This window comes from Centruroides sculpturatus, unplaced genomic scaffold (genome assembly GCF_000671375.1).
Source record: "Centruroides sculpturatus isolate CEXI.00-Female unplaced genomic scaffold, Cexi_2.0 scaffold710, whole genome shotgun sequence".
Classification (NCBI taxonomy): domain Eukaryota; kingdom Metazoa; phylum Arthropoda; class Arachnida; order Scorpiones; family Buthidae; genus Centruroides; species Centruroides sculpturatus.
In genome coordinates, this window is record NW_019385086.1 from 103286 (window position 1) to 126388 (window position 23103).

Sequence of the window (23103 nt, forward strand, 5' to 3'; positions counted from 1 at the left end):
AAACATATAATTCGTTCCACAGTATAAAATAACCGTACTGTACCATAAAAAAAATGAAAATGGAGCATTCACCAATTATGCCGGGTAGTCAGATGATGTGAGGAGGTGGAGGAACACTTTTTTCACACATTCATACAGATACAGACTTTTTACACATTGCAGCAGGTCTCTTTTTATTGTTTTTTAATCGGAGTCAGATTCAAGAGAGGCTACCGGAGTTTGCAGGGTCATCTCTTGTTCCATCCTTTGTTTTTATTTGTTTTTTGGCAGTTTGCTTCTTGAAAAACATGTTCCAAGGTGGTCTGTTTCGCTCTCTTCTTCAACATCTGTCGGAAATGACGGGCAAGGGTGTCATTGTAGAGATCATTGATCCTGTTGGCCTCAGCTCTGTTTGGATAATGAGTGTTGGTAAACTCCTGAACCTCTCCCCATTTGACAAGGAAGTTTTTGTCAACTTTCACTCCTTCTGACGATTTCTTACTTTATTTAAATTGAAATCACCGTTCTGTTTTTTTTAGAAACCATGATTTGCACAACACTTGAATAAATGTAAATACCCTGCACTGAGGTGATGTACGTAATAAACAAGGGAAGAAGCCGAATCCCAACGAGAGCTACGTACTTCAGATATACTAATATTATATTCTAATAATACTAACATATTATAAAAATAGCAGATTGTCATTAGCAACGGCAAAAGAAGGGAAACATCATTCGCACTTGTTCGCAGAAAGTCCGTTGTTCGCCTCACGTAACTGCCGAACGGAAAGTCCATTATTTGAGGCGTACGTTATACGAGGCACCACTGTATATGTTTTTCAGCATAATTTTATAAAAATGGATTATTAAGCTTTTATAGAAGAACAATGTAGACAATTAGTGCTTTTGGCTGGTGAAACTCGATCACACCCTGTTATAAGTTGGCCAGAGCTGTTATAAATAATGTATACGATAAAAAACCTATTCTGTATAAGTGTTAAAAATTAAATAAAGTTTTAAGCATTGTTATTCTTTAGAAAGCATGCCACAGATCTTTCTTTAAAAGTAACCCCCTAATATATTTACCCTATTCCTAATTACAAATCATTTCTTTATAACTACAGCCTTGGAAATTCGGGTTTTGGAAAATACACAAACGGTACACGAAAATACACAAACACACAAATGGTTCGATGTATACAATACATCGAAACTGCTTAACTTGTACACATTTATTTTAGTTGTATACGAAAAAAACCCCAAATTATTTTGCATTTTTCGATGTTTCAATCTCCCCGAATCGACAAATGTAAAAATCTTGGAGGGAATCATTTTTTGACCGATCGCCAGAGCTTCAGTTCTGTTATATATAACAGAGGGAAGTTTATATGGAGTTTATATGGGAAACTCGCCCCTATTTAGATTAAAATCGTGTAGAAAACCCAGAAAACTTCACATGGACATCTTGTTGGCCAGGCGCGAACCATCTACCAACTACCAACGTTCAGTAGTTGGTAGTTGGTAACTCAGCCATTGATGGGCGCCTGCTTACTCAGCCCCGAAGACCCGGGATTGAATACGCTGAGGATTCATTTGTCGAAAATTTTTGATATTTTGCAGGGAGGTTTATGCATTAGGGGGAGGTTGATGCTATTAAATTTTGGTGGTTAAAGGTCGAGGGGATCATGTGTCATATCTCGAGCGGTGTCAGATCTAATGAATATTTTACACGTTGTATTTAAACTTTTTCAAAATAAAACTCATCTCAAAATTAAAAGTTTTTCCATTTTATAATAATAAACAATATAATAAGTTTTTAAAATAAAATTTCAACAGATGGCGCCACCACAATTTTAAATTTTTAAAAATTGGTTTGAAGCAGTTCAGTTATAGATGTAGCAGTATGTGAAAGTGCGTCAACGCGCATAAAAACATGGCTGATTTATCTAAATCATTATTAATATCAGATTCTTCTTCTTCTTCGTCTCATATAAAAGTTATAATCTATCGACATTGTCCACCTTGAACTGCTCCAGATAACATGTCTGGCTTTGATGTTGTTACATAGCCATTAGCGGCTCCTATTGGCATATATTGTAACTATTTTTTACTTCATAAATGTCTATCCCATCACTACACCTACAAAACTTTACAATTACAAGACTAATGTATGCCATTCTACAGGGGGACAAAATAATTACAATTTACAGTAATTATGATTACTTTTTTTATTCACCCTGTTTGAAGCTTAATAACTCCTGTGCTTTTTGTCGAAAATTTTTGGAATTTTGCATGGAGGTTTGCTTATTAGAGGGAATTAATGTTGTTAAATTTTGGTGGTTAAAGGTCGAGGGGATCATGTGTCATATTCTATTATATATAACAGAGGAAAAGTATTGTAATCGGTCAAAAAATGATCCCTTAAGATTTTTACATTTTAGGAGATATGGGCCCTTAAAACGTCGAGAAATAAACAAATTCAGGGGGTTTTCCAATATGTATGGATGTTAGTGTAGGTGAGTTCATGTNAGGGGTTGGGGAGATAAAAGAGGGTCGAACTTAATGACGACTTGACTCTTCTTATTTGAAGTTTGACAATTATTAATGAGGAAGGGGATACTTCGTTAAAAGTCTTCACTATAACAATAAACCTTTCTAAACAATACTTTTTTTCTTGTTTATCTAAAGACGGATTTGACTGTATTTACGTTTTAAGTGGAAAAAATATAAAAGTACTAGCTGTTACTTGTGACTTCGTCCGCGGAAGTTTTGCAAGCAAACCCCATTTACATTCAATATTTCAATAACCATAGTAATGTTATATAACATCTACCGCTGAAGAGAATTGCCAAGAATCAAACGAACTATTTTCAATTTGATCAATTTTCTGGAACGTTTACAATCGTTCTATAATCGAAGCAATATGCAATAACAACTTCGAATTTAAAATGGTTCGAACATTTTTAAAATTGAAATAGATAAAAATATTTTATAACAATGTCTGAAATGTTATCAATTTAATACACCTAAGTACTCAATGAAGACGGAATGTAGTTGAAAAAAAAATCGCATCTAAAATAGTACAGTAGAAGCCGTTTTTCCGGTTAAGTCTTAATCCTCCCCCCGCAGGGGAATTTCGAAAAATCCCTTCTTAGTGTGCGTTTTCATGACGTACCCTAACTGTGTACCAAATTTCATCTCTAGGTTCAGCGGTTTGCTCTGGGCGATGATGAATCAGTCATTCAGTTAGTCAGTCAGGACAAGTAATTTTATATATTTAGATAAATAAAAAGTACGTATTTTTCCAGTTTTTGTTACGTTAATATCTGTACTTTGTCAATGTAATTAGAAGTAATTGGTGGTTTTTATGAGGTTTATATTATATACATAAACAGAAAATCCTGTTTCAGATGATTCAAATACAAATCCTTTTGTTTCATATACTGTAATTGAGAAAATAATTGATGGGATAAGGTAACGTACATATTACATCACTCCGACCTCACTGGTCGTGTCAATATCCATGTTTTATATCCTAATATTATTGTATTCTGATTAATTCTCTAAATAAAAAGTTTTTGAAATCTAGTAAGAGAAGGAGTTCCTCCTGGGTCGTCTTTCTACAGAAAACTGGATCTATCAGGTAACCAAAAAAGTTCTGTCGTTTTTTGTCGAAAGAAAACAAATATAAAAATGTATAGGAAATAACACAATTTATTCATCAAAATAACCACCCTCATATTCAATAACCTTTTCCCAATGGGAAACAAGCTTATAAATTACATTTTTATAAAAGTCCTGATCTTTAGAGTTGAAAAACTTCTCTAACTCCGTTTCTATAACCTCTCTATTTCTGAACTGTCGATTTCGCAGATGATTATCTAGGCTTAAAAATAGGTGATAGTCAGAAGGGCTAATGTCAGGGAAATAAGGAGGGTGCAAAAGAGGTTCCCATCTAAGGGTCTGAATTGTATCAGAGGTCACACGCGCAACATGATGTCTTTAGCATTATCGTGTTGGAAAAGAACGCCTTTACAGTTTACTAAAGCTGGCTGTTTTTTTCAAAAGTGATTGGTGAACTCGATGGAGTTGGTCAGTGTAGATGTTAGCAGTAATAGTCTGGCCAGATGGTATAAGTTTATAGTGAACAATTCCATTTGCAGTCCACCATATGCACAATATTGGCAGGTGTCAATTGATGAGGTATCCATTTGCTGAGCTTGTAAACTTTTCCAAGACTATGCAAATGTAAACCTTACAGAGAACTTTTGTGCTAATATCTGACAAGTTTGAGCGGAATCTTCTTCAATTGCAGCCTGTAATTCATGATTATTAATGACATATGGCCGCCCTTCTCATGGCGCATCTTTAAGCGACTCATCACCGGAAGAAAATTTTCTAAACCACCTTTGGGTGGTGCGAGTGCTGATAGAACCTTGTCCGAAAACCTGGCATATTTTTTGAGCCATTTGCACGGCATTTTTTCCAAGTTTAAACTTATACAACATACAAGCACGAATTATAGAGTTTGGAGTACTCATCTTCAGGTCAATTTTTATAATATTAAGAGATAACCTTTCCGCTTCTCTTTATATAAGATGAGTCAGCATTAAATCTTGATTAACATATTGCTGGAATTTTAGAGACATCTATTGTGTATTGCATTTAACATTCTTTAAACTTTGTAGTTTCACAAAAAACGACAGAACTTTTTTGGTTACCTAATATTTTAAAACTTCATATAGCCACTCCATAATCTATTTAGTATTTTATTCCCTTGGCAACTGGTGAGCGTAAAGAAACTCTTATAGCACAGCTCTCAGGCAAATTTGAATTAGGGGACTCGTGTACAGTATTGACGTCAGACATTTTTCTTCTGTAAAATTGTTTTGACAAGATATTTTCTTATAAAAGATTGGTTCGAGGCTTCTTGTAGGTGGGGCCACAAGTAATTGTATTTTTTATCCGCGGGATAACACCCTATTGTTTATGCTCACCATTTTCTACACAAGAGAATAAGGAAAGTGTGTTAGTGTAGGGAATAATAACTGTGATTTTTATTACTCATACTTCGAGAAAAACTTTTATTATTTTTATTTAAATAATAAAAATACCAAAATATTTTACAGTGAATTCATTTATATTGTTTAATTAATTATAATCGAATTCTATTATCCGAATCGAACATTTTCATTAACGTCAACGACTTCCTGGTGACTCACATTAAAGTCATTATACTTAAGGAAGTTCACGTTAAATTGTTGTTATGTTTCTCTACAAGGTTGAAGTTATATATAATAATAAATAAAAAGCGAAAATAGTTATGACATAATTTAGTACCGTATTTTAAAAAATTAATAATGTATGATGCAATTTATCGTAAATGTCGAGTGTCAACTTCATAGAAATTCTGGCATCAGCTTTATGCAAAAGTATTCTAAACTTCAAATTCTGTGCATTTAAAATTGAGATTATAATATTTTAAAATGTTTAATTAGGTATAAAATTAATTGGACTGCAATTTGAAAATTTCATGCCTATACTGATAAATTAACGATAAAATGACACAGATGTATTGTATCCAAAGATTTATCACTCGACTGTTCCACTTTCATCTGGTATAAAGTGGTAATTATTGTTTCTCTTTATGTTGGACATACTCCAGAGGTGGGCAAACACTTCCTCAGTTGCCACACCAATTTCCGGACCTAACTCCATGTAACTTTGTTCTTGTGGGGGATACTTTCAAGAAAGCTTACCCACTCTAATGCTTTAATTCTCAGGGTTCTTCAGAAAAGGATCATTTGTATTGTGAAGGCTATCACATTAAACATGCTCGATCTAGTCTGACAGGAATTCAACAACCAATTGGATGACCAAAGGTGCTTACGTAGAGGGTCTGAGTGGCGCACATCACACTTAAACAGTTGAATTTCCGATTAAGACATGCAATGATTGTAGAGGAGAAGGTGGTATTATGGAACCCCAATTACATTTTAGTGAATTGTAAACAAGGTATCATAACTACACCCACATTTTTTGTGCAAAAAGTACTGGTAACTAGTAAACTAAATGTTCCTAATTGGATTTTTCGCTAGTGTAACTATAAGTATGGTTTTTGAAGGCTTTTGTACAAAAAGTCAGAAAGTAGGCTTAGAGAAAATCGGGTGGTAATATGGAACCTTACTGTATATTTTCAAAAAAATGCTTTAATGTAGCCAAAAACAAATAGGAAAGGACAAAAAATGTTAAATAATTACAAAATTATTTACTCCAATGTATTTTATCGCAAAAATGCTTTTATAATAGAAAAATATGACCTCCATCAACAATATATATTCCAGCAGCTCTTTTTCGATATTCTCAGGAAGAATTGGCTTTCTACCTAGTGTCTTTTTCACAAATTGCTCTGGAGGAATGTCTGCTTGCAAATAGAAAGTTCGGAGGAGTTGAGTTCCATATTACTGTAAAAGCACCAATGGGGTCCGTATTTCACGCATCGCCATCTCGAATTAACTTATGTCTGTCAAGACCAAAATTTAAAAAACGTGAACATCACACAGATTAATATGTACCCCTAAGTCTCTGGAACGGAATACATGCACCAGTGAACCTACAACTACACGATTTATATTTTAAAAATAATTAAATTCACTTAGCATTCAAAACTTGCGAATTTTGAAAAAAACAAATTTGCTGATTAAATACGGACAACTGTTTAACTGAAGTAAAACGGGTTTTCCCCTTGCTATGGATGTCTGCCTAGTTCAGTTCAGCCACATTCCGATACAGTTCGCCTTTATTATCAGTTCGAAATGGGGTGGTTCCATAATACCTGCAGTGTTCCATAATACCACCTTCTCCTCTATAAGATAAAGAATAAAACAAATACATGTCTGTGGAACTTCAATTTTCGGGAATACCCTGTACAATGGAAACTGTGTAGAGATATCAGAGATAGAATACACATTGTTAGAAATTGTAAAAAAAAAAGAATTTTTAATTTAAAATATTTAACTTATATAAATCAATAAATGTTCGAATAGTACACTGACCTCATTTCAACAATATCAAAAAATCAAAATTAATAACAAATATTTTCTCGTTCGTGTATGGACACAATCCAATGCATACGTGACTTTTAAACTTGTATACAAAGCTACAGAATTTTATCTGTCTAGTTTGAACATGCAACTATTCAAATGCCATCTCGCATTTTGCTATATTTAGTAAATATTTTGTAGGAGAGCATAGAAATTAATTCAGTTTCCTCATTCTTAGATTAGTAAATAAATTCGTCATTTCGTCAGTTTTTCGGTATGTTGACTTATTTATAATTGAATGTTTACAAAGAATTTTTTAAATTTTAATTCCTTATTACACAGAAGTTATAGCTTCATAGGGCATAGGCGAATTTGAATTAGGAGACCCGCGTATAGTGCTGACTTCAGACATTTTTCTTCGAGAGAATATTTTGTGGGAATATTTTCTTATAAAACATTGTTTTGGGGACTTCCTGTTGGTGTGGGCTTCAGGCAATTGCTCTTTTTGTACGTAGGATAATGTGCCACTGGAAATTGCAACGTTTAAAAGTTATTTGAAAGGTTTCTGTCAAGAGATAAACTTTCAAGTGACAAATCGTAAATAATTAATGCCTTAATCAACTCCAGAGCAATATGCAGAATTTCAAGAATCATTTTATGGGCGATATCTCGAATATGTCGGACCATGTTCTTTAAATTCGTCGCCATTGTTGTGGGCACCATACGATTTACGATTTTGTGTTAAAATTATATAAAACAAAGTTCTGTTCTCTTCTGTTTTGTTTGGAATAAAAACATTATAATGCTTTATTAAATTAACATTTGTCTGTGGGTACTAAAAGGGTACTGCGTCATCCTGAGACTTGTAATTCTTCAATAACGAACTTATATTTTTTCATAAGATATTTCCCAGATGAAACGTTTCATCACATCTCTCATACAGAAGAAATGTCTACACATGGATTCGATCAGGCTCACAGTGGATGAGCGGTCGGGTGGTGAGGGACGGAGCCTAACGTATCTGGGACATACCCCAAAAGTTTCTGTAATTGTTCACACAGAAAACTTTCTATTTCACTAAAAAAATTAACCTAGGAATTATTAAATGCACAACACTTGATCACTCGATGTACCTCCAATATAAACGAATTTCTGGATTATCCAAAACTTCGTTTATCAGAATGACCCATCAAGTTCGGATAATCGAGTGGTTTTTATTACTTTATATGGATATATTTCAAATGCTTGCGTGTGTAAAGTCATCTTGTTAATCTCAATTTTCCATATGACCAGGTACTGTAATTCTTAAATCGTTTGCGGTATGTTTAACAAGATTAAGGAAATTTTCAATACATAATTCATATAAGAACATATTTGCATTTTCTTTCCTGTTGCATAAATAGATACAATTTTAAAAAGTAGATCAATAATATATAAAATACTTAGTATTTTTTCAGCCTTTGTTACTTAGAAAAAATAATCAGGAAAAAGCAGATTGATTTATTTAATAAATTATTTTGCTTCCTTCTTATCTTTTTAAGTATGCGAGCTCATTATAATTTTAAAATATTTTAAAACAGAACACTGTAGACAATGCGTGCGATAAATGTATAATTTACATTAAAAAAACATATAAATTACATTATGATTATCGTATTTTCCGGCGTATAAGACACATTTCGTCCCCACGGTTGAAAATGGGATGAGTCTTATATACCGACAGATACGTTATATCATTTCTTCAACTTTATATATGTGGCTATTCCACAAAATTATCTACATTTTTGTATTAATTGTCGGAGGTATATGGAACAAACAGTAAATTTTAAGTGCAGAATCGTATGCCAATACAAAAGAACGAAATAAAACTGAAGGGAAACGTGCTCACTGGTGGCTTAGTAGATAAAAACACTGGACACTAAAGAACTAGGAATAACTCCTTACAAATGAATTGGTCACGTGGATTTTTCCGGTATTTTATTACGTGTGTAATGTGTAAATAGAGCCAAGTTTTTCATAGAAAGATCTCTAGAGAGGCATTCCCATTGACAGATTGCCCATGTGGTACATTGCAGTATACCATCGAACCAAACCATTCGCGATATCGTCATTGTATTGTGCTTGACTAATTGTTAATGGATTATATTCTTATTGTTTTAAAGGAATTTATAGAAAAAACAATTCAATAGAAGAATAAAAGTTCTCAAAAATTTAAATCGAAAAATTTAATTTATTCACGTCATTAAACTTCATTTTTTAAAATTAAATTTAGAACATGTTCTATATTATTTTAACGTGTAATACCAACGACCTTAAATACTATTAACATTAATTTTTTTAATTAACCATAAAATAGAATGAAATAAAAATTAAAAATTCAATTATATTAAGCATAAATTATACTATAAATAATTTTATTAATACGTGCTAATTAAAAATGATCGTAAGCTAGTTTTATCGTTAAGTCTTTAATTTAATTTAATTATAATTCAATACTATATTTTATATTTAATACTAAAAGGCATTCCTTGTAGGGACAAACAATTAAAAACTTGTATATCCACCTCCTAATTTCACCCCTTGACACTATACGATAAACAATATTACATAGTGTCAAGGGGTTAAGCACGCGCGAATGCTTCCCTCCCATCCATAACATACAATGACACGTCTAATGTTACGTGAACATCACGTTACAAGTGTGCCCACGTGAGGATTAAATAGTGGCTCGAAAGTCTTTATAAGAAATGAAGACATTCGAGCCAATACCAGTTGACCCCCTATAACACTGTTGATAATTCCGTTTTATATGAATTCCATGTTGTATGAGCCACTTAGATTTTACAAATACGTGTGCGGGGCTGTGAACGGCTCACGTATTTGTAAAATCTAAGTGACTCGTACAACATGGAATTCATATAAAACGGAATTATCAACAATGTTATAGGGGGATCAACTTGTACTTAATCCTCAGCGTAACCATAATAATATGAATTTCGATGCAAGATGTAGATTCATGGTGACCACACTGCGGCTCTTCTACACTATTATTGAGGCTCCCGTATATTTAATTATAATACTTAACCATTTAACATTAACTACATTATATAAAATACAGTTTCAATAGAGTATGCGGCTCTCGTGTTCCTATTGTAACAAGGCTTGGCCAACCTTGATACACTTTATGATTCGAAAAAATATAGGAATTAACTTAATGCATTGCAATTTATATATATATAAAAATAGAAAGTAATATCCAGAAATATAGGAAATTGTTAACAAAATTATATACTAGGCTTCCGCAAGATAAGTTAATCATAACAATAGAAAAAAATGTATAAAAAATCTGAGATAGATTATATATAAAATTACTCTAAATATAACGCTGAATTGAAGCAACTAAGTTTTTTTTATTTTTATTTATTTATTTTACACATTTGGGGCTCCCTCGAATGTTTAAGATGGCACAGAGCTTCGCAGAGTTTCAAAGTACAATGGAACTCACTTATTATAATCATTTTGGCTGATTATAATAACCGATTGATAATATTAAACGATACTAGTACTACAATTAGTGAATATTCTATTGTATTGATTAATATTAAAAGTATAATTTGAAGATTTATTTATTACTATTAATTAAGTATTTCTGTTGGTTTTGCAGTGCAGTCTTTAACAATAGCTAGTATATAATTAAAAGAAAGAAATGCCATAAGTTTAAACTACTGTGCTTTAAATAAACAATAATTAAAGCGAGTAACTTTTAATCTCACGTCTGATAACGATAAATAATAATGTTATCAGCCGCGTGATGAGTCAGTGGCGTGTTATCCTATGGGCAAAAGGGGCAACCCCCATAAACAGGAGCTCCAAACAAATTTTGTAATAAAAAATTCCCCGAAGAAAAATGTCTACAGTCAACACTTTATATGGGGGCCCCCGAATTCAAATTTGCCTGGGCGCCCATGAAGCTATAACGTGCCACACTGTGTTGAGTACAATAGGGCGAAAAAACTGTTTAAACGTTTATTTACTTGAAAGAAACGTTGATTACAAAATTAACAGTTTCGTAAGCGTATTTTAACTTATAGTTTTGAACCGTCTAATTTTGATAACACTAAATGATTGATAATAATATTCTTGATTATAATGAGATTCTATATATTTAGGAATAGAAAAAACAAAGGGCACGCTAAATATATAGAGTCCAATGTACTAAGGATTGTTATTTGAGGCATAGGAGTGTAGAAAAGGGTAAATATGGGTTGATGCAAAAGTTCGTCCCGTTTTTTTTAAAAGAATCAAAGAAAAATTTTATTTACTAAAACTTACATTTAATCAATATAGTAAGTGCCATTCTGTTCGATGACCTTTCTCCATCTTTTCGGTAGCTGCATAATCCCGTGCTCATAGAATTTCTGAGATTTCTGGCTAAAAAGCTGATCCAAGTGATTTTTCAAGTCTTCCAAGGAAGTAAAGTTTTTACCATCTAAGCTGTTTTGAAGTGATCTAAATAAATGGTAGTCAGAGGGTGCAAGGTCAGAAGAGTATGGTGGATGGACCAAAACATCCCAATCAAGTTGTAAAAGTTTTTGTCGGGTGGCCAAAGACACGTGTGGTCTAGCGTTGTCTTGATGGAACACAATGCCCTTTCTGTTGGCTAATTCAGGTCGCTTCTGGTCAATTGCTCGCTTTAATTCACTTAGTTGTGAACAGTATTTCTCTGAATTAATGGTCTGATTTTCAGGTAACAGCTCATAATAAATGATTCCCTTCCAGTCCCACCAAATGCATAGCATAACCTTCTTTGGATGTAAACTGGCTTTTGCGCTGGTTGAAGGGGCATCTCCGTGCTTACACCATGATCTTTTACGCTTAACATTATTGTACACAATCCATTTTTCATCACCTGTAATGATTCGCTTTAAAAATGGGTCGATTTCATTGCGCTTCAATAGAGAATCGCAAGCAGAAATTCGGTCTATCAAATTTTTTTCTGTTAACTCATACGGCACCCATACATCGGCCTTGCTAACCATTCCAAGTTGATGTAATCGCCTTGATACTGTTGACTGATTGATTCCAAGAATTTCTCCAATCTCTCGAGTTGTTTTGTGTCGATCACTTTCAATTAGTGCCAATATTTTGTCATCATCAGCCTCGGCTGGTCGTCCAGAACGTGGTGCATCGCTAAGGTTAAAATTGCTTTCACGAAACTTTCTAAACCACTTACGGCACGTGGAATCATCAATGGCTCCCTCACCATACACAGAACATATCTTTTTTTGTGTCTGCGAAGCATTCTTGCCTTTTCAGAAATAAAAAAGCATAATATGTCGAAAATGCTCCTTATTTTCATTTGTAATGCTTAACATAATTTTAAAAACACAACTAAGTAAGACAACTTTATTCTCAAATACTAGCTGAGATCCCTTTTGTCAAACAACGTCAAAATTTTACGCATGTGAAAGAAATAACACTTCAGTGTTGTGCTTTTAGCCTACTGGTGCTAAAAAGCGGGACGAACTTTTGCATCAACCCATAGAAGCATTTGTAATCGAGTATAATTTATAACTTATATGTGTTTCAGATATGTAACCTTACACCATCAATCATTGGGTGCTTTGTTTGCCTTCTTGTATTCTATTTGTGAATAAAATCCTAAATTTAAATAATTAAATAAAAGTTTATTGATGTAATTATTTGTTTCCAAGCTTTTTCTCTTTCAAAATTTTCTGCAGGCCATAGAAGTGGGTATTTACTTTCAGTTTATATATACAGTATATATATAGAGCATTGTATGAATAAAAGATAATTTCACATAAATCTTTAAAAAATTTTCCTTAAAATAGAATTTAAAAAAAAAAATTGTTTACAATACAATACGTTTGAGATTAAATTTTATTATAAAAAATTCGACTTTTTAAAATGTATTTATCAGAGATAATCGTAATATTTCATATTTAATGGTGTATTTATTTATAGATTACATTAATATAAAGCATTACTTGAAAATAAGTATTTATACTTTGCTATAAATGTAATCTTGGGAAAAAATGAATGACATGGATACATTTCGTGAGAATTGTTCTATAGAATAATACCAAGTTGATAACTTCATTATATTTTATCGTATTTGTTTGTCAACATCTTACTGTATCATACAATTCACTTCTTTGAATATATGGGTCAATAGAAAAATATTAACGGTTATGTACAATATTTATGAATCGAAACTCGAGTTAGGAACAAATAAATTATAAGTAAAAACAATAGAAACAATGACATAAATAACTTGCAATGATTGTTATTTACGTCACTCTTTCTATTGTTTTTATACCCTTTCAGCCTTTGTTCCCACTCAGGCACCTAACAGATCCATCTTTTCTCATGTATCTGATGAATACTGTTAAGGGTTGTTGAGGGTCAATTAATTAGTGCATTTTTGACTGGTAATTGATACAATACTTGAGTGTCTTTGTAGTTGTTTTATTTCAAATTATACAAGTCTAAAAAGTAAGTAAATTGACTTTAATATGTAAAGGTGACTGCCCCCATTCAAAGTAACCTTCATAGTTAGTCAGTTTTATATTCGATATACTTGAACAATTAGATAATTAGTTCATTAAATATCGTATATTATGATAATACAAACAATATAATTGCGATAGGAAAAAGTTTGTTTGTGGAACTCCCACAAAATAAATAAAAATATAAGATTGAAAGAAAACTAATATGTACTGTACTGTATATAAATGCTTTTTTTACTGATAATACATTTTATTGTATCGTCACTATTTTCGAATCACCAAATTACAATATTTAACACTAATTTCTTTTCAAATACACAACTAAAGAGACTTTCTTATCTACATTTTATCATTATATTCTGTATTATTATTGTTCTATCTTAAAAAAAAACAGGTTTTATATACGAATATTTTATATCCTTGAATATTTATCTTAATTTCTTATATTAATATTCTACCTTTATTTATTATTGGGCTGCAATTTGAAAATTGCAGATCTGTAAATTCTCACTGTCGTCCGTCTGTTTGTTCGTTATTCCTTCTTTAATCTCGGAGTTAGATAGATGTAAAATCCTTATATCACATATAATTAGTCGGGGTTACCCCTAAGTTTTCCATATTTGACCTCGACTTTCAACTAACTAATTTTATTCTCGAGATTAACGAAGGACAGTCAGACAGACAGTAAAAATTTATAGGTCTTCAATTTGAAAATTGCAGCACAATAATAATAATAATAATTTATATATCACTACTATACAACCAAACTTCTGAAGAAAACACAAGAAATGGCCGCCATTTACAGGTAGTCGTTAGTGCAGGTTCGACTGTATTTGTACATAAGATATGGCTTATTGACTTTTTTCTTTTTTCATTTGATCGTTGGTCTGATTTTAAATATAATAAATAAAAATTTGTATATATTTAATCAGATATAACAACTTACAAACTATTTTCCTCGTGTTTTTTTTTATTTTGTTTAATAAGGATAAATGTCCCAAATTTCGAAAGGGCACCAAATTAAATTACTTGTGCACTTCCTTCTTTAACCATACGCGAGAAAAAAAAAACCAATAATTTTTAATTTTCACGTTCTAATAATTAATTAATAAATAATTCTGGGGATAAAATAAAAATGATTGTAAATAATCAACAGTTTACAATTATTTAAGCCACTAGATATACAGTAAAAAACCGCTACTGATAGGGGTGAATGTTAGGAAAGCCCTTCTTAGAGGGGTGTAAAACGAGAGGGTGGATTCGGAGTGCAGTAATTTCTTACGATCATCTCTATATAGAGAAAATTTAAAATTTGATAACCCACTTTAACATCCCTTCCTCCTGGGCCCTGTGCCTGTACGTGCCTCTCTACGACACTGGTTTACTGTATACACTATACTACAAGGTCCCAAGAGGGAGAATAAGCAGGCACTTGCGCCCGATAGGATAAGGATTGTGATGATAATAAATTATTCTTACAAATTTTACCTAAATTTTCTATCATTTCGATAAATAAATATGAATTTTTCTTAATTTTTCTTCATTGTTAGAGGGTCCATGAACTTTCGTACATGTAATTAAAGGGGAGGAAGGTTTGCCAAAAGTACACGAGGGAGAACGGGGTTAAAACTGGTACATAAAGTGTATAAATAATTAAAGGAAGACCCCTATCATATAACATATAAATTGAAAGATAAATGCCGGTACGTAGCAAGAGATTATATTGATTATAGTCTTTAATTTATAAGGTAATGAAATAAAGAAAAAAAGAAAGCCACTCGAGAGATAACGAGAATTAATTATACAGAATAATATATTAAAAAATTAATAAATATCAATATCTGTTTTATAAAATAATAAGTTAATGATAGAAAGTAACAAGTCTTTTCACTAAAACACAATGGTACTGTACATAACAGGTTTTATCTTTCAATTTTGTGGACTAAAAGCCCACAAAATTGAAAGATAAAACCTGTTATGTACAAGTAGCTGCTAAGTAGTTATGTACAAGTAGTTATGTACAAGTAGTTATGTACAAGTATTTCCTAAGTAGCTTTCAATTTTGTAGGCTAAAAACCCACAAAATTGTGGGCTTTTAGCCTACAAAATTGACAGCTACTTAGGAAATACTTCATTATCTTCGAGTTATGTAGGATTTTAGCTCACAATACTGAAAGATAATTAGGGAATTCCTCTTTATTATCCAATTTTATGGGATTTTAGACCATAATATTAAAAGATAAAGAAGTATTCTTAATGAATGCGACGATTATTTTTTAGATAAAAAAAGTTTTATACGTTATTATAACTGTAATTCGATATCAGAGAGAGATGTAACAACGATTACTGAACTCATTCCCAAAGAAAAAGAAAGAATACCCACGCTTTTGATGCTAGAAATGAGATAAGGCAAGAAGTACTTTCCACTTAGTGAACGTTGAACTTGTGACCTATAAACTTTTACACGTAATAATGGCACATCCAACTTTTACATTATTTATTCTATTTATAGACAAAGTGTATAAATCATTACTTTCAAAAAAATAACACATCTAGCGATTAATAAATTTATATAATTTTGTAATTTTAACCGATTTCTAAACTATTAATTTGTAATTGTTATTTTAAAAAATCCAATAGTAATATCGAATTTTACAGTGAAAACTTGTTTTGTGACTTTTCGAATTACAAGTCACGTATATGGCTTATTTAGAGGAAAATTTTGTGAAGCGTGGAATTATCATTAACGTTAAAACCATAGAACACTGCGGTTGTGCTGCAGTTCACTACATCAATGATAGGATATACAACAATTTATGCTGATTTAATATGCTTATAAATTCTTATATCTAATTTAAATTTTGTATTAGTAAATATAATACTATAAACAATTTTTATTACAATTAATTTTACGAGCCTTCAGTTTAACAATCTAATTGGAATCTATGGTTTCTTGTAAGCAAAAAAATGAGAATATAATGCACTTATATTAGATTTCAAGAAGAGGAAATTAAGCTTTGTGAACTTCTTCTGTTGAAAGTTAAGGTTAAAAGGTAAGCTTAATTTATTACATAATTATACGTGATATTTATGTAGATTCTTCTTCTTCTATTGTGAGTTTATCTTATGTTAAAATGTAATTATTAATTGATTTTTTATTATAATTTCTAGATTAATACAAATATGTAGATTATTCTTCTTCTATTGTGAGTTTATCTTATGTTAAAATGTAATTATTAATTGATTTTTTATTATAATTTCTAGATTAATACAAACATGAAGTACGATTACATAAATAGATTTATTTCGGCAAAATTCAGGATATTAGGATTATACGTGGGAAGGCATCCGTTTATATTTATAATCGTTCCGCTAATAATTGCTAGTATATTGTCACTTGGATTGAAAAAATATCATCTGGTATACGATACAGAATATCTTTACTGTCCACGAAGTGGTAGAGCCATACGTGATAGAGAAGTTGCCGAAACTCTCTTCCCTCCGGATGAAAATAATTTCGATATAATGAAAATGATGCGGTTTGGAAGAATGGGAATGCTTCTAATGGAAGCTAAAGATGGAGGCTCGTTGTTAAGAGAAAATATACTAAAAGAAATTAAGAACATAGATAAAATTATTCAAAATATTACCGTGAATTACCATAATAAGACTTACCAATTTGAACAGTTGTGTTTAAGATCTGCTAATAGAAAATGCGTCGAAAATTATGTTCTTAGTTTAAGTGGAAAAATGGAAGATATTAAAAATAATAAATTTCGTATGAAGTAAGTAAAGTCTTTAAGGATTATTATATTATTTGTATAATTTAATTAAGTGTACAATTTTTGAGCCACTTTTTAATCTCCTCCTTTGTACTTTTGGCAAATCTACCATCCTTTATGGTCCTCCTGGCATTGAAGAAATGACTTTTTAACTGATAATTTATTTATTTAACTTATAAAAACAAAATTCCCATGCCATTAATAATATTAATATTAGAAAAAGTCTACGTTGACAACCTCGACCACTTCCCTCCCCTTAAACTGTACACATAACGAACGGTTTCTAACAGACCCTTATTGTAGAAAACAGTTAAAAATTTTACCAATTTAATTATAAAATTTTGTATAATTATAATTTGTTAGCAATATTTTATAATAATAATTTATTAACAAGAAGTAGTGTGTTTGTTAGAACACACACTACTTCTAGAAATCATGTCATAATTTAAAATTAAATTCATGTTTTAAAATAAGAGAATTTCCTTTAAAAATAGCGNAGACAGTAATATATTTTTGAAAATATACAAAGACTTTATAAACAGGGTATGAAAGAGAAAAATGACGACAGAATGTAGAGCATGTGTTAATAATCATGATATACTAGGAAAATACGTGACTTGTTTTTAATTTAAAATCTCCATTGAACTGTTTAAACTATACAGTATATATATATATATATATATAAACATACACACACGCACACTAAATGACTATTTATAATCCTCTTGTCAAATTCACTCACATATAAGTTTAATCTACCGAAAAAAAATATATATATATCCTACTCTTTTCAATCGTACAAAACGAAATTAATTGGGAATTTTTATAGGAAAACTTTATCCATGACAGCTGACGAATATCCAATTGATTGTAATACTTATCAAAACAAGAATATAAAATAGTAATTTACAGGAAAAGAATAGGATATAGTAACTTCCTTGTGTTATTTTAAGTGTATAATTATACGATAAATGCCATGGGATAAATATATTTTAGTTAACCGTATATAATGTAATTTAGTTGACACTTTAATTAAGATAAATAATACAATTAAATGTTTTTTTTTTTGTTTTTTAGATTTCCTTTCGAAGTGAAAAAGGAATCGAATAAACTTTTACTTTCGGTTGTAAATTTTGGTGGTGTGACGACTGACGAAAATGATTACATTTTGGAATCGAAAGCAATTAGACTTACTTATTTATTAAAATATACAACTAAAGAATGGAACGAAATATCATTAGAATGGGAAAGTAAATTTTTGGAAACTGTATCACGTTTAAAATCAAAACGTTTGAATTTTTATAAATTCATCGGTGGTACCTTCGATAACGAATTTCATAAAGCTACAGAAATGGTTCTGCCATTCGTTCTTTTCGTTGCACCATTAATGGCAGCATTTGCCGTTATAACGTCCATGACTAAAGATTGGGTTACAAGTAAACCTTGGATAGGAATTGCTGGATGTATATGCCCCATAATTGCTGGAATGGCTGCTTTTGGTTTGCTTCTTTTCTGTGGTGCTGAATACATCGATTTAAATATATCTATTATTTTTCTCCTATTAGGTAAGAAAAAGAATTTATTAATTTTTTTTATTTTCCGATTATATCGTATACTTTATATACTGTATTTTTTTATATACAGGTATAGGTTTGGACGATTCGTTTGTACTTTTAGCTGCCTGGAGAAGAACGGATTCTAACGATAGTGTTGAAAAAAGGATAAGTGATGCTTATTCCGAAGCTGCAACATCCATAACGATTACTTCTTTAACAAATTTTATATCATTTACTGTAGGGATGACAACACCTTATAAAGTGATACAGATTTTTTCTGTTTATGCAGCATTATCTATTCTTTTCGATTATCTTGTTCAAGTTACTCTTTTTGGAGGAATATTAGCCCTTAGTGGCTTCAGGGAACAGAATAAACTGCATTCACTCTTCTGCATTGGTGTAAACCCTACCAAGCATTACAGTAAGTCATATATACCTTATTTTAATTGTATAATTTACTAATTAGTAAAGATTTCATTGTACAGTACACAAAGAGCTCACATGAACAAAAAAGAAATCAAAAATTAAAAATATTAAGTGACAAGTTAAGTTCATATTTAATATTCTTTAAAGGAAATTTGAGCTATTTAAGCATCACATTTCTTCTAAAGTTAGATTGTCGACATTACAATTTGACTGCTGTCACCATTTGTATTATTTGTAAGATCTAGGTTGGTTATACTTGAACATAACTAAATATAATAACCCGAAGTAAATAAAGACACGATAAATAAAGTTATTTAAATGTCAAACTGCACAATCCATTATCATAGTTTAGTTTCTTTTTTTTTCTTTTATTCATTATTAACAGCGTTGAAGGAAGTTTACTATTGAACAATGCATTCATTATTTTCCCATTTCGATTTTCTCAAAATCTCTCATAATAGATGTAATAACAATTAATTAGTTGTCAATTACATTACTGTGTGGCAACTAAAGTAATTAACATTTTATATTTGAAAGCTCGTGTCTTGTGTTTATCTATTCATCTATTCAATACTTTTTCTATTCGATTTTCCCACAGAAAAAGCATTGATTTTTAACGCTCTAATGGCGATTGTGTGCATAAACAATTATCTTTCAACATATCGACAGCATTTCTTATATAAAACAAGCTTATAGTTACCTAATTTTATTTTATTTGTCATTAAAAAGGGTTTTTTATTCCTGTATTCTGTTAAAATACATGCGAAAGGAATTGCATATTATGAGATACTCACAATAATAACTTTTTAACAGTTAAATATAATTTAGGGGAGATCGGGGCAACTTCGGCATGCGGGGCAAGTTTGTCAAGCGCTTTTTTTTAAAAACAAATTAAAAAAAACTTTGATTATAGGTTAGGCAGTTGAGTTTCATTGGTGGCTTGTTGAGTGTAGTGTTTTTATTGTTTTCCAACAAGCGTAGTTGAATTATCAAGCAAATTTTCATTTTCGTTGAATTCCATATAATATTTTTTTCCATTTATATTGAATTGGCAGGTTTTGTTATAATTCCATGATAACGAAAGTTACTTTTCCTGTTAGAATGATGTAACTTCAACTTATTCACGTGGCCAGATCATGGCTTGGCATTCTGTTCTCAGGGTTGTACTTAATGTTTCGAAATCATGACTAGCGGGGTAAGATCGGCAACATAAAGCCACATTAGAGGCAAAGGATAAAAATCAAACAGATGATAAATGAAAACATGTTTGCATTTGTTATTCATGTATATATGTCTTTGAACTTGCATTTCGTTGTAATAATATTAAATGGGTGTTGGATTTGTATTTCTTTGTTTTAATAGTGAATTCCAACTTATACATTGTTAATAACATAATTTTATATACGTGCCTATCTTACCCCATTACTGTTGCCCCTATACCAGGGGCAACTTTAATAAAAATAATTAAAATAATTACAACTTTACAAAAAAAGAGAAGTTGCCGATGTTGCCCCTATACCCGGGGCAACTTCGTCAATTTCTCTCTTTTTGTAAAGTTGTAATTATTTTAATTATTTTTATGTCCAAACTGATTTTAACCAGATGTATAGTAAGGTAACATTCCAATAGACAATATGCAAAAGGTTTTTTTTCAGTTTACAGCAGTATTTATTACACAAAATTTAAGTAAAGCTTAACATGCCGATCTTGCCCCGATCTCCCCTAATACTAATTGGAGTGCATAAAAAGTGTATGGTATCACACTATGATATAAAAGCATTAAAATCCTTTATTTAATTGTTAGCAATTGTATATAGTATGAGGGCTGTATCTAAACGAATGCAAAAGTGAGAATGACATTTTTATTTGCTGATATAAGTAATTCAAATTTCACTTGTTAGTAGAGTAACTCTTCCTCTATACATCAACTTAGTCTCTACTATAGACAATGCATTTGTACTATGGTTGAAAACCTCCTTGAGAAACTTCAGGTGCTCACTGTTGTGCTCACTTCTTCACAGCCACACTTTCATTGTCTCCTCCTAAAGACTGATCTTTATTGGACCAAACAGGTGGAAGTCCAAGGGCACCGGATTAGGGCTTTACGATAGATGAGGATCAGATAATGGCACAGACGAGTTGAAAGTGGCTGTGAAGAAGCGGGTACGACAGTGCACACCTAAATTTTTCAAAGAGAATCTGGGTTATATTCACTTTTGCATTATTTAGGTACAACTCACGTAATTAAATACAATAATTAAAATACATTTATCTTTCAGAAAACGCATTGCATCGATTTCTACATGTCGGTTTGATTAAAGAAAGTGCAGATCTCGAAGACAGTAATATATTTTTGAAAATATACAAAGACTTTATTGGAAAAGCACTGACACAGCCATCCGTAAAATTAATGGTTATATTATTTTTTATAATATATATTTCTGGAGCCATATATTGTTTAGGAATTCTCAAACAAGGTTTCGACTACAGAATTGCAGTTCCTAAAAATTCCTACTCGTTCGATTTCATTACTAAGCATTATCAATATTTTGTTCAGTATCCTCACGGTATACAAGTCATTATTAACCAAACATTGGATTATTCTGATCCACAAGTACAAAAAGATGTTACTGAAATAGTTCGTAAATTTTCGACTGCTCCTTACATGGCTGGACAAGATATGGTAGATTCGTGGCTTAAATTATATTTATTATCATTAAATGATACAAAACTCTGGCTATCGTATAGAGGATACGATATGACGAAATCAGAAGATTTTCTTAAGGGTTTTGTTGATGTTTTTCTTAAAATTCCTTATTATAGAAGATACAGAAATGATGTCGTGTTTAATAAAAATATGACCCAAATTATTGCATCTAGATATTTAGTTGCCAGTAAAGATATCAACGATTTTGATTTGGAACGTCAAATGTTAACCAAATTATGGGAATTAGCTGATTCTTGTAAGTATCCTGTATATGTACATAACTACTGGTTTGCCATTCTAAATCAGCATATAAATATTAAAGAAAGTTCAGTACAAGCAATATTAATTGCTGCTCTAACTGTAACTGTGATGTTTTTTCTGTTTGTACCACATTTACTATGTGCTGTTTGCGTGGCTCTAACTATTGCTTCGGTATTGATCGGAGTGATCGGTTATATGTCGTTACTGGGTATTAATTTGGATACTGTATCTATGTTAATTCTCATAATGGCTACTGGTTTATCTGTAGATTATGCTGCTCATATATCTTACGCTTATATTACAGCCAAACAGAAAAATCCAAACGAGAAAACAAAGAGAGCTCTAGAGGTAGCTGGTCATCCTATTTTTCAAGGGTGTATAACATCTATTGTTGCAGTTGCCATTCTTGGACTTGGACCTTCGTATTCTTTTATTATCGTTTTTAAAATTGTAACATTGCAAATGGTGTTCGCGTTTTTGCACGGTATATTTTTGCTACCTGTATTGTTAAATGTATTGGAAAGTTTCATTTTATGTTTGACCAGAAAATTTCCCGAAGAAGAAGAAGAGCATTCAGAATGCGATGTTGAAAATAAAGAAGCCATAAACTTTCTTATGAAAGGAGAAGAATCCGTAACAACAGACTGTAATAATTAACATACCTGGGATTGATTTAGTCATTAAAACATACACTGACAAATTATTATATGTTATATAGTAAGAAAAAAATTAATAATATTAATTAATTTATTTATAGAAGTGCAAATTGTATTGTGATCATTTCAAACACTTGAAACTAATATTAAATAAAAGGCTTTC

At 31.2% G+C, this 23103-nt stretch overlaps 2 protein-coding genes across 2 annotated transcripts; one reads left to right on the top strand and one right to left on the bottom strand.

The window, feature by feature from the left end:
- Window positions 1-11341: 11341 nt before the first annotated feature.
- On the bottom strand, window positions 11342-13404 carry LOC111634471 (histone-lysine N-methyltransferase SETMAR-like). Its single transcript, XM_023379245.1, has 2 exons — window positions 13392-13404; window positions 11342-12330 (listed from the first exon to the last, which is right to left on the bottom strand). The coding sequence occupies exons 1-2, from the start codon at window positions 13402-13404 to the stop codon at window positions 11357-11359; spliced, it is 987 nt and encodes a 328-aa protein (XP_023235013.1). The 3' UTR covers window positions 11342-11356.
- A 3424-nt stretch (window positions 13405-16828) lies between these two features.
- LOC111634472 (patched domain-containing protein 3-like) lies at window positions 16829-23100 on the top strand. Its single transcript, XM_023379246.1, has 4 exons — window positions 16829-17337; window positions 18412-18899; window positions 18979-19311; window positions 21590-23100. Exons 1-4 carry the CDS (start codon window positions 16829-16831, stop codon window positions 22939-22941), a joined length of 2682 nt encoding a protein of 893 aa, XP_023235014.1. The 3' UTR covers window positions 22942-23100.
- Window positions 23101-23103: the final 3 nt, after the last annotated feature.

Bases quoted from the DNA above. Each gene is read 5' to 3' on its own strand.
- LOC111634472 (XM_023379246.1), top strand. From the start codon at position 16,829: ATGAAGTACGATTACATAAATAGATTTATTTCGGCAAAATTCAGGATA. The intron at 18,900-18,978 runs GTAAGAAAAAGA...TTTTATATACAG, and splicing joins TATTATTTTTCTCCTATTAG to GTATAGGTTTGGACGATTCG. The intron at 19,312-21,589 runs GTAAGTCATATA...AATACATTTATC, and splicing joins AAACCCTACCAAGCATTACA to TTTCAGAAAACGCATTGCAT.